The sequence below is a fragment of the Gossypium arboreum genome, chromosome 13 (assembly GCF_025698485.1).
Source record: "Gossypium arboreum isolate Shixiya-1 chromosome 13, ASM2569848v2, whole genome shotgun sequence".
Taxonomy (NCBI): domain Eukaryota; kingdom Viridiplantae; phylum Streptophyta; class Magnoliopsida; order Malvales; family Malvaceae; genus Gossypium; species Gossypium arboreum.
Genome location: NC_069082.1, coordinates 2195002 through 2206742, shown reverse-complemented (window position 1 = coordinate 2206742; position 11741 = coordinate 2195002). Strand labels below are relative to the sequence as shown.

Below are 11741 nucleotides of genomic sequence, written 5' to 3'. Positions count from 1 at the left end.
TTCATAACATATGTTTCATTATTTATTGTATGTTATTTTTAAACACACTTTTGTATTTTAAATACATAATTTCCACACGCATACATATGTGATAGAACTTTTAATGTCTTTAAAGCTTTCTAACATTCTAAAATTTTGACATTTAATAAAAAATAGCAATACGAGTAAGAAAGTAATTGGAGTGCATTTAATTTTTTATTAAATGTATTTATTTATTTTAATGCAAAAATATGAACAATTATATGTTTTTATTTAATTTTGTGCATATTGTACAAATTATGTTGTCATTAGTTTGAAACCATCCGTGATCTTATTTAATACATGACATTTTCACATTCAGTATATACGTGTGTTTTAAATATATAATTGTTACATGCACACACATGTAATCCGATTATTAGTATTTTTTGTGATTGCATTATACTTGTAAAAAAACACAACTCCTTCAACAAAGTAAAATAAAGCGTAAATTAAACTAGTAGTCACCTAACTATTAGTATTTTTTTTGGGTCACCCTATTATAAAATGTTATAAAATGGTCACTAATTATTAATAAATTTCTTTTTTAGTCACCACTAGGTAACAGTGGTAGCTTTTAAATTTTACATAATAACTTTAACTCTCAAAATTTATACGTTGTGTAATTTGATTTTTTTTTCTTGCAGTTTTGTTTTTTATGACATTGAGGATTAATTTTTAAAAAAATGAAAAAAGAAGAAAATTATTATCTTGAATTTTGGGTGTTTTAATTTTTTATATTTTCAATTAAATTTTGTTGATAAATTTATTTTTTTAACTTTTTAGGTGAAAGAGTCACAAGGAAAAACAAAAAAAAAAAACCAAAATTATATAATGTATAAATGTTAAGGGTTAAAATTGCTATTATTCTAATTTTAAAAGCTGCCATGGTTAGTCAGTTGGTGACCAAAAACGATAAAATTGAATAGTTTAGTAATTATTTTGTAAATTTTTATAGATAAATAGTAAAAAAATACTAATTGTTAGATGACTATTAGTATAATTTGCCTAAAATAAATAATAAATAATTTACCAAATATGAGTTATAAAATAGATATAAAAAAATATTTTTGATAAAATAGGTTGCGCATTAAATTTCAAAGTTCGCCAAACGGCACCGTATTTCTCCATCGACCATTTTTCTTGACGGGAATTTTCACCCAACTTTCCTCCATCTTAAAAAAATGCCACTGTCACCGTCCCAGAACGTGGCATGTTTTCTACATAATAAAAAAAACGTGTCATCTTATAATTGGGAAATATCACCAAATTTGTGACAGTCACCGTAACTTTAGAAATGAAACCACACGCGGCGACACGCACCAAAAAGAAAAAACGTGAAAGCAAGAAAAAGAAGAAAAGAAAAAGAGAAAAAGGAAAGTACCAAATTGAAATAAAGTAAAATAAGGTAAACTATTAAAATAGTTACTTTTATTTCTCTTAGGTTATATTTTAATCATTTATATTTGAAATGTTACGTTTTATTCACTTATGTTATTATGTTGTAACATTTTAGTTACTGAGCGTTAATTGACATTAATGGTGTAAAAGTAAACTGACATGATACGTTAAACCATCATTTCAAATAAAAATTTTAGGTTAAATTATACAATTAATCCCTATATTTTTTTTGTTTTGAGCAATTTATATTTTTCTTTTATGTTAAAAGAGATAGAGAAGAGAGGGAAAAATATAAGAGAATGGAAATTAAAGAAAAAAAAAGGAAAGTTCTAAGAACATAAAAGAAATTTTTTTACTCAAAACGAAAAAAATATGAAGACCGATGTATGATTTAACCTAAAATTTTTGTCTAAAATAATAATTTAATGTGCCACATCAGTTTCTTATTACACCATTAATGGCAATTAATAGGCTTATGGACTAAAATGTTACAACACGGTAATGTAAGTGACTAAAACGTAACATTTCAAACATAATTGGCTAAAATATAACTGAGGGAAAAAAAGTGACTATTTTAATAGTTTACCCAATAAAATAAAATAAAAATATAAAAATGAAAAGCCTTGGTTTTTTCAAGCAGTTATCGGCTATCGCCAACCCCAAAAAAGAAAAAAAGAGAAAAAAAAAACTCTTAAGTCCATCAATTATCACTACAATCTCTTTCCCCTTATTTTCTCTCCAAAGAAGTCCTAAATTTTCTCAGCCTTTCTTACTCTTTCCCTCGCTTTCTCGGGAAAAAAAATGGTAAAAAACTCTTCTCATCAACTCTTTTTCTACTTCACTGTTCCTTGTTGCCTAACCTCTGAATTATATTCAGTTCTCTCATTTTTTTCAATTTATTTTTCATTTTTATTTGATGCATTTAAATTTTTTTTGATCTGTTGAATTAGGTATATTTTTCATAAAATTAGGAGTAATATTTCTTCAATTTAGGGTTTGTTTAGGCTGTCTTTTAGTTCCACCGATCTGGTTTCAATGTTCGATTCGGTTTTCATGTTTGACGGTTTGACCGATTGCGGTTACGTGTTTGATTTTCAAGAGTTGATTTTCTTGTTCGATTATTTTTTTCTCTCATCCGGTTTGCTTCATTTTGCATTTTTTTATTTACTTATTTAGATTTTAAAATATATTATGATTTCTAATTTTAGGGCTTTTTTTTTTTTTTTTTTTGGTTTTACAAATGAAAGTCTTTTTTTCCTGCTCGTCGTCCTATGGTTAAGGTTTGGTGTCAAAAAGTGATCAATATTAGGCTGTTGATTGAGTTGGAACAATTTCGCAAAAGAATTTGCCTATTTGAATTTCTTGATTATTACAGTTAGGATTTGGGAATTTAGGAATATAGAAAAAATGTTAATGGTGTGCTTGAGAAAATAGGATGGAATAATTTACAATGTTTTCGCTAAGCAATTTATAGTGAAAGGAAGAAATTATTTAACTTGGCAATTTTAATGGATTTTATGTTTGGTGGGAATTGGCCTTTTTGTTCTTGTTTCAAAAAAAAAATCTTTTTGAGTTTTCTGGTTATTGTTGTTGTTCATCGGTTTGTAAAATCATTTTATTGAATAGGATAAATACGAGTAATAGGTCCTTCGAGTTATAGAAGTGTGTCTGAAATTTAGATTAGAATGGAACTTACACTACTTGGTTTTAGTTTAAAAGTGGAATGGTACATATCAGCCAGTAATGGAACGGTTTGGAGAGTGAAGCAACCAGTTTGTTTAGCTAATGGGAAACTAACCCCTCCTAACAATGTGATTTACTCTCTTAAACGAAGAAGGCTTTATTTATAACACTTGATTATGGACTAGATTCTTAGTAATTTGGGAGCTCCTATTATAATGTTTGACTATTCAGTTGTTATCTAGCAATATGGATTTCTGTTTGTCTTGGTTGATACATGATACTGGCTGAGGTTGTTCATGGTTCACAGGCAAACGCGGCTTCAGGAATGGCTGTGCATGATGATTGCAAGCTGAAGTTTTTAGAACTGAAGGCTAAAAGGACTTACCGCTTCATAGTTTTCAAGATTGAAGAAAAACAAAAGCAAGTTGTTGTGGAAAAGGTTGGTGAACCTACTGATAGCTATGAGGCTTTCACTGCTAGCCTTCCAGCCGATGAGTGTCGATACGCTGTGTATGACTTTGATTTTGTGACCGATGAGAACTGCCAGAAGAGCAGAATTTTTTTCATTGCCTGGTAATAACAAGTGATTATGCATTTGTAATATTTGTGACCTCTCCTGAATTGCTTCACTGATATGTTTAACATTATGTACTTGAAGGTCTCCTGATACATCAAAAGTAAGAAGCAAGATGATCTATGCGAGCTCAAAGGACAGGTTCAAAAGGGAATTGGATGGCATCCAGGTAGAGTTGCAAGCTACCGATCCTTCCGAGATGGATCTCGATGTCATAAGGAGCCGTGCCAATTGAAATGTATGTACCATTTCTACATTGAAATGGAACTTTATACTATGTGGTTCACATAAATGTAATGTCTATATCAACTTTGGATCTTGGAACTTGCTTTGATATTGGGTTATATCTGTGGATTCTTATGGGGTATGTGTGTGTTCCCCCTTTGGGGTACCAAATTTCATAACGATTTGACTATTACATGCCTTTCCTTTTATGTTGGATTATATAAACATAGCTGAAATTATGTATTACCGGTGCATGAAACTTCCATATTACTTGCATTTGAACAATTGCAAAGTATTTATGGCCTTGAGCTGACTTGTTCAAAGATTTGGTTATCAAGTTAGAAGGTCTCGTTTTTAATGTTATTTTTATATTATATGATATTTTTCAAATAATAAAAGAAGTGATTTAGGCGAGCTTTAGGTAAAATTTGAGTTCACATGTTGAGTCAAATTGGGCTTAGTCAACTATAGGTGTGCTTAGCATTGACTTAAAAAGCTGAAAGATTTAACTTTTGGTTTTTCAAAAGTGTGTTAAAGTTATGAACTGGCATTTTATTTATATTAACTATAAATTGTAAATATGATTAATATATTCAAATTGAGTTTTATAAACATTTTATATTAATTACTTAAAAAATATTTAAAATTTATGTTTCATATATCATAATGTTAAAATCAATATATACGTAGTGGAGGTAAATTGGTGTTTTAAAATTGTGGAAGAAAAATGGTAATAAAAAACAACATAAGAATTTATAGTGGTTTGGTGTTAATTGTTTACCTTCACTATCTTATTTTACCATAACTAAAGATTTTTTCAATTTTATTAATTTAAAACTTTTCGAAGACAAGGTCCATTTTTGTTAAGGTTCTCTCACCAAAACCTCAAATAAAGTCTCACAAATTTGAGAAATAACTACCCAAAGTATGTGTATGAAGAAATTTGAGAAATAAAATGAAAATATTGGAATTGTGTTTCTTGTCTTCTTCGGAGTGTTGTTCAACTTTATTTGTACTCTTTTATTGATTTGATTTGGAGTGATTAGAGACAAAATTGAGTTGCTGTAGGCATTAATTCGAGCCGTTGTACAGGAATAAGTATTGGTATCCTAGGTTTTGGACCAAAGGTGGGAGGGGTGTTGTACCTCATCAGGTAGGGGGCGGGTTTTGAGGAACCAAAACTGGGGCTTGGGGTGCGGTACCAACTCAGTTGGGGATCGGTACCCCTGTGCTAAATGGCTTACGGCCAAGTTGGGTGGGTTCGATACCGCTACGTCACTTTGCTTGCTATTAAGGCAGGGATTGCACTCCTTGATCTTGGTATCGCATCTGGGATAAAAACATTCGACAAAATTTTCTTAAAACAATTTTCAAACTTTAAAATTTATTTTAAGCATACTAAGTAACTTGAAAATATTTTCTTAAAATATGTTTCTATCAAATTTGATTTAGGGATTTGTTTGTTGTATCAAAATATTATAAAATCAAACTTAACATTATTTCATTATAAAATCAAGCCAGTGAGCTTTGTTTTTGGAGTTTAGAGTTTATTTTTATTATATTTATCGTATACTCTTTCAGATTATTTGTTCATTTAGTGAAATTTTTTTGCCCGTTGTTTGTCCTCTTCATTGGAAGAGTTTTTCCACACAAATATTTGTGCTTAGTTTTTTTTTTTATTCGTTCTTGCTTCTTGCTTATACGGGTCTATCCTTAACCTATTATATAACTCAAAATTATATTTTTATATAATGAATATAACCTTTTTATATATTTAGCTTATAATATTGTATATTAAATAATAATTAAAAATAGATTTACTGTAACATTATATAATCATAAAATTTATTCTATATTTATTTTGCATAATTAATTGTTTGTTTTTTATAAAGAAATAAAAAGGAAAAGGAAAAAAATTGCTTGCTTTCAATTTGTAGCCATTGGTAAAGCCAATACCTTTGAAATTGAGAGGCAAGGGGGCTAAAGTGGTGATACAAAAGAAGCCAAAATTTTTCAAATGCCAACTTATGCTTCTTTTGCCTTTTATTTCCTTACATCGCCTTTTCGGAAAAAAAATTATTACACTATCCGTAAAATCTAAAAATATTTATTACACTATCCGTAAAATTTTTAGATTTTACGAGTAAAATTAAAATGTTGATAAATGTCATATAAAAATATAGTAAAATATTTTTAAAAATGAAACACATGACAATCTTTTAAAGTTATTTGTGAAAAAAAAAAGTACACTGCCTGTGTACCAAATACTCACCCTTTATAAATATTATATTGTTTATTCTACTTTTTCGTAATATTTTTATCAACTTATTATTATTTTGATTTAAAGGTTTCAAATTTTTATTCATTTAATAATAAATTTATATAATTATATATTAATTAATATTTATAATAATATAACCAAGACGCCTATGCGTGTGGAAACCACATATTTAGAGTGCATAAGTGTGTTTATAAATAACATACAATAAATAATGAAATTTAAGATTTGAAACTAATAATAATAACACATATAAAGTATGTACTAAATGTTACTTTAGTTGAATGGTAAAATTGGAAGAGTGTATATTTGGTGTTTTGGGTTTAAATCCCATATTCATTATAAGCATGAATTTTTTATTCTAAATTTTATATAAAAAGATAAAAATACCCTTAATGATATTTATTGCTTTGATAAAAATAAAGGTATTTTGATAATTTAATAACTGAAATGAGTCTCGGTTATGACTTATTTTACTTAAGGAAAGACATTTTCTGTAAGTAGTTAATTGAGATGATACCCAATTAACCCGTGACACCAACTCAATTAAGAGTTTTATTAATAGTATAAATAATATAAATACAAATATTTTAATAATATGTAATCATGTATTAAATTTTTAAATATGTTACAAGTAAAATCATATAAAAAATTTTGTCATCATTTCATATTCTCACTCTAATTCATCTCATCACATAATCCACCAATATTCAAAATTGATGGATGCAATGGAAAGTCTAGAGGACGGGGCAAAAAAATAACGGAACAAAAAGATCACAACAGCGCTCGAACTGGTGACCTTCAAATATGCCGTCGTATACTCTTACCAAAAAAATAACGGAACAAAAAGATCACAACAGCGCTCGAACTGTTGACCTTCAAATATGCCGTCGTATACTCTTACCACTGAGCTATGGATTTAAAGTCGGTATAATTAGAATCAGGGCCCAACCGGGTTCGAACCGGTGACCTCTTGATCTGCAGTCAAATGCTCTACCACTGAGCTATGGACCCCTTTGAGATGTGATTTACATTCGTCTCTACATGTATAAAGCATGGGAGGACAGACTTGGCAAAACATTATAATTTAAAAAAGGGCCCAACCGGGTTCGAACCGGTGACCTCTTGATCTGCAGTCAAATGCTCTACCACTGAGCTATGGACCCCTTTGAGATGTGATTTTACTTTGGTCGCTTCATGTATGAAGCATAGAAGGACGGACTTGGCAAAACATTATAATTTAAAAAAGGGCCCAACCGGGTTCGAACCGGTGACCTCTTGATCTGCAGTCAAATGCTCTACCACTGAGCTATGGACTCCTTTGAGATGTGATTTTACTTTGGTTTCTACATGTATGAAGCATGAGAGGACGGACTTGGCAAAACTTTAAAATTTTAAAAAGGGCCCAACCGGGTTCGAACCGGTGACCTCTTGATCTGCAGTCAAATGCTCTACCACTGAGCTATAGACCCCTTTGGGATGCAATTTACTTTGGTTACTACATGTATAAACTATGAAAGTTCTGGACGGACTTGGCAAAAATATGTAAAAGCAGGGCCCAACCGGGTTCGAACCGGTGACCTCTTGATCTGCAGTCAAATGCTCTACCACTGAGCTATAGACCCTGATGAATTTTTCATTAAAAATAATTCTTATTTGTCTTTTTGTAAAAGGTCACGGTTATCATACGTTTTTTGTATGGTTGACACACAAAAGATGATAACATGAAGCCTTAGAATTAGTAAGAGTAACAGCTGCTTGCTACTAGGTGCCACCATATAATTAAAAACTGAAACACTTCCTTTCTTATAAGCTATCCAATTTTCATCTCAAATTAACAACAGCTTCATCAAAATCGTTGTACATACAATATTTGTTTCCAGAAACAACAAAATAAAGAAGTACTATTTCCTAGAAGTTTATGCTTTCATAAACCTGAATTCGGATTTGGAAGCATACATTTCAGAACCTTTCAATTGAAAGCAAACACTACTTATACATTAAAAGAGGATAAATTTACGCTTTTAAGAATCCCAAAAGCCAGAAAAGGCTGCAGCAGATGGCTCTCATTGCAATCTTACACAACTCAAAGAAGTGTCTTGATCTTTGCTTCCGAACATGTTCAAATCCAGATGTTAATGTGGTAGTGGTGTTGGGATCAGTTGGTTCCAACAAGGAGTTGCATGATATGCTGCATGGGGATAGGAGTGTTTCAGAAACATACAGCAAGAGCAAAACCATCAGGCTGCTGTCAATGTATTCGATCAGTTCACCAGCCCATCAATGTTCTTCTTACTTTGTCCACAAGCTGATTTCGAGCTCGACAGCTTGTTAATGGGAATTCATGGCTGTCATCCAAAAGAAATCTGTAGACTTCCCACTGGCGATCACAAGTCGAATGCCTTCCAATTTCAGCCTACAAGGAAACAGTAAAGAAATCACGTCATGCATGCTAACATATATTCAGCAAAGAAAAGAAAAAGCTAAAACACAGACAAGAAATCCCAATGTAACTACTTACCAAGAAAATGCGTATCCCTAGCATTTTAAGAGCCAATGTAACATCGTAGAAAACTCGGGGCCTTCCCTTTCCAGATGACTCGACAGGGTTAGCAACCAAGAGTTCAGTATCAGGGCCTCGATTGACAACAATCACTCGAAAAGGTTGAAGCATCTCCTCTTGTAAACGAGAACACAAAGCATTCAGATGCTTGGGATCAACAATTTTGTTTCCATTTGCTTGCCGAATAAAAAGGTCCAAACTGCGGTAGCTTTTCACACTTGAAGAGAATCTACCATAAGCAATCTAAATGATAAACAACAACAACCATGTATCGGTAAAATTGCGGGCATTGCCGGCCAATAAAACAAAAAATGTGTATCAAAGCCACATATTCAAAAGAAATTCTAGCGATCTAGACCCAGTAAATTTAGAAATAAAAGCATCCTAACTTGATAGCAAAGGCACGATAAGGGTATAAAGGACGGTCCCTAACTTGATTCCAAATAATATAGCAAGCATCTCACAACAACAGGGTTGATACTTTTCCTCATTAAAAGTAAGTCCAAAGAAGCCTAGATAACAACAATAATCAGAAGAACTCAAATAACAGAAATCTCATGATAATTACCTGAAAATCAAAGTCCTTTGAAGTCCTCAAAATGTCATAAAAGAGTCCTTTCTGATCAACACATTGTATTTGAAGCAATGTATGAGCAGGGCTCAATAGATTATCTACAGTAACAGTGGCCTTCTTCAGTGTCATCATATCTGATTTGAGTTCCTTTGAGCTAGCTTCTTTGCCAGCCAACTCGTAGGTAAATAACTCTTCAGCTACTGCAGGAGGGAGAGAAGGCAAGGCCTTCAGGTTCTCATATTCCGGCCCTGCCAACTGAAGCTCACAGCTGATACAATAATTCTTCAAAACAGAAATTAGATGCTCCCTTGTGTCATCTCGTCTCTCTTTTGTATGTAAGAGTTCCCTGTAATTAGACAGCTATGCATTAACAACGGGTAATAAAAGTTTCCACTAGGTAAAGTAGATTTAACTCAGGAGAAAGTTTTGAAAGTTTTGACCATAGAACAAGTATACTGTATTACGCTGCTTTCATATATACAAATTTCTACAGCTCCACCATCTTCATCTTGATCTCAGCCAAAAATCTACTAGACTATAAATCTTAATCAACAAAAATCCACCATTACAGAAATCAACATTCACATAGGTCCAAACAAGAACCAGCAACACTAAAGTAAAAAAGATTGCATATCAATAAGTCATCATAATGATGTTAAGAGCTTGTTCTACACCGCAAGGGGTGCTGACTCAAAACTAGTTATACATCCAAGACAACGAGAGTCGAAAAAATGCTATACAAAGTTAAAAGAAATCAAAATTTGCATACTATATAAATCAGTCGAATAAAAACTTCTTTATAATATAAACACTCACATTCCGTCCGTGATGAAAACCAAGTACATAACTCTTCCATCCGGCGTTGTCATAACTTTCACTCTTTGAATTGTAAACTGGAGCTCCGACAGTATCCTTGTAACATCTATTTAGAAAAATCCCATAATTTAGCTACTAATCAAAACTTGGTGAACGAATCAATCAAAAAGCGTAAAAGATTTAAAAGGTTTCTAGGTCCCTAACCATGAAGTAATCCCTTGCGGTCCAAGCAACAAAGTTTCAACAAATAAATCAGAGAATGGGTTGTGCTTCCATTTCCATCTCCTTGCTGATAATTAAAGGAAAAAAATGGAACCAAACACGAAGGGCACATCGAAACAAGCCTATTCTTCAAGCTTTCCCAATCAATTTCACATGAATTCGAAACACTGGGAACCAACCAAAATACCATGTAACACCATCTTCCATCCGTCGAAAAATCTAACAATAATAATTATATTAAAAAAAAGGCATTAATATTATTAACTTAACAGCATTTAATTAAAACAGAATTAAAGGTACCTGCTCTGGTGATTGAAAGTCCGAATTCGAGAAGGGTACGGCAAAGATCACAGCCAAGACCGGGCTTATCGGGGCAATTGACAGTGACGATGGTGGGTTCCGATGGGTCTTTGGGTAATTGGATTAAAACGACGTCGTCATTTGGAATACCCATATCCGGTTGGTCTTTCAAAGGGTTGTCGCCGGCGGATCAATGTCGGCGCAGCGAGAGGATGGGAGGGGCTACGGCGGCGAGGTTTTGGTTAAAAATGGAGGGGGTGGATTTTTATTATTATTTTTTTAGGTTTGTTCGTTTGTTGGCTCTTTAAGTGGGACCCGCTTCTGGTTATCCACGTCAGATGGTGACGTGAGAACACGTACTGTTGGTGTTAGATGAAGGGTGTTTTAGTATTTTTGAACCGTGAGCTGGTGGTGATGAAGGTGCAGGGGAATCTACGGTGGATTTTAGTGCCTTTTGTGTTTATAAAATTGTCACGTTATATATTTATTGGATTAATTTCACAAATGATGCCTCTATTTTATATTTAGTTATTGAATGGTAAAATGTTTAATTTAATATCCGTGTTAACTTTTTTACTGAGGTACAACTTTGACCAATTTTATGATTATATATGGCACTTTAGCATAGAGTCAACGGACCTCAAAATAATTATTACAGTTTTTTCTTTACCAAAATTAAATTAACCCCACTCCCAAAATATATTAAAAAAATTCAATTTTTCCTATATTTAACTTCATCATCTCAAATCTCAATTGCAACTTTTTGGCAAATTCTTCTAATTTTTCCATTATTTTTTTCTTAAGGGTAAACTATAAAAGTAGTCACTTTTGTTTGCCTTAGATTATATTTTAGTCATTTATGTTTGAAATGTTACGTTTTAGTCACTTATGTTATCATTTTGTTACGAAGTGGTCACTCTACCGTTAAACTCTGTTACCTCCCTAACAACAGTCTTACGTGACAGTCAAATAGGTTTTAAATGTCAACTTGGATATTCAATTATTGGGATGAAAATATGTTTTTAATTAAATAAATTTAATCTGGACTGTCACGTAGGACATCCAAATTGGCATTTTAAAACCATTT

The 11741-nt window shown here is 32.0% G+C and overlaps 2 protein-coding genes and 5 non-coding genes across 7 annotated transcripts; 1 reads left to right on the top strand and 6 right to left on the bottom strand.

Annotated features, from left to right (window-relative positions):
- The first annotated feature begins 2033 nt into the window (after positions 1–2033).
- On the top strand, positions 2034–4144 carry LOC108461209 (actin-depolymerizing factor 2-like). The gene is made up of 3 exons (XM_017760958.2): positions 2034–2223; positions 3410–3675; positions 3761–4144. The coding sequence occupies exons 1-3, from the start codon at positions 2221–2223 to the stop codon at positions 3909–3911; spliced, it is 420 nt and encodes a 139-aa protein (XP_017616447.1). The 5' UTR covers positions 2034–2220; the 3' UTR covers positions 3912–4144.
- Positions 4145–7121: 2977 nt separating this feature from the next.
- Positions 7122–7193, bottom strand: TRNAC-GCA (transfer RNA cysteine (anticodon GCA)). The gene has a single exon. It is a non-coding gene; the product is annotated as a tRNA-Cys (tRNA).
- An 80-nt stretch (positions 7194–7273) lies between these two features.
- TRNAC-GCA (transfer RNA cysteine (anticodon GCA)) lies at positions 7274–7345 on the bottom strand. Its single transcript has one exon. It is a non-coding gene; the product is annotated as a tRNA-Cys (tRNA).
- Positions 7346–7426: 81 nt separating this feature from the next.
- On the bottom strand, positions 7427–7499 carry TRNAC-GCA (transfer RNA cysteine (anticodon GCA)). Its single transcript has one exon. It is a non-coding gene; the product is annotated as a tRNA-Cys (tRNA).
- An 80-nt stretch (positions 7500–7579) lies between these two features.
- On the bottom strand, positions 7580–7651 carry TRNAC-GCA (transfer RNA cysteine (anticodon GCA)). Its single transcript has one exon. It is a non-coding gene; the product is annotated as a tRNA-Cys (tRNA).
- An 81-nt stretch (positions 7652–7732) lies between these two features.
- Positions 7733–7804, bottom strand: TRNAC-GCA (transfer RNA cysteine (anticodon GCA)). The gene has a single exon. It is a non-coding gene; the product is annotated as a tRNA-Cys (tRNA).
- A 177-nt stretch (positions 7805–7981) lies between these two features.
- On the bottom strand, positions 7982–10949 carry LOC108461405 (ACT domain-containing protein ACR9-like). Its single transcript, XM_017761250.2, has 6 exons — positions 10655–10949; positions 10337–10573; positions 10133–10238; positions 9311–9662; positions 8701–8985; positions 7982–8595 (listed from the first exon to the last, which is right to left on the bottom strand). The coding sequence occupies exons 1-6, from the start codon at positions 10806–10808 to the stop codon at positions 8449–8451; spliced, it is 1281 nt and encodes a 426-aa protein (XP_017616739.1). The 5' UTR covers positions 10809–10949; the 3' UTR covers positions 7982–8448.
- Positions 10950–11741: the final 792 nt, after the last annotated feature.

What these genes read in the sequence shown, in the direction of transcription:
- LOC108461209 (XM_017760958.2), top strand. An exon ending in AGAATTTTTTTCATTGCCTG is followed by an intron (nt 3,676 to 3,760) that starts GTAATAACAAGT and finishes ATGTACTTGAAG; the next exon opens with GTCTCCTGATACATCAAAAG.
- LOC108461405 (XM_017761250.2), bottom strand. Translation starts at nt 10,808, where the DNA reads ATGGGTATTCCAAATGACGACGTCGTTTTAATCCAATTACCCAAAGAC. An exon ending in ACTTTCAATCACCAGAGCAG is followed by an intron (nt 10,574 to 10,654) that starts GTACCTTTAATT and finishes TATTATTGTTAG; the next exon opens with ATTTTTCGACGGATGGAAGA. An exon ending in TAGGGATACGCATTTTCTTG is followed by an intron (nt 8,596 to 8,700) that starts GTAAGTAGTTAC and finishes GTTTCCTTGTAG; the next exon opens with GCTGAAATTGGAAGGCATTC.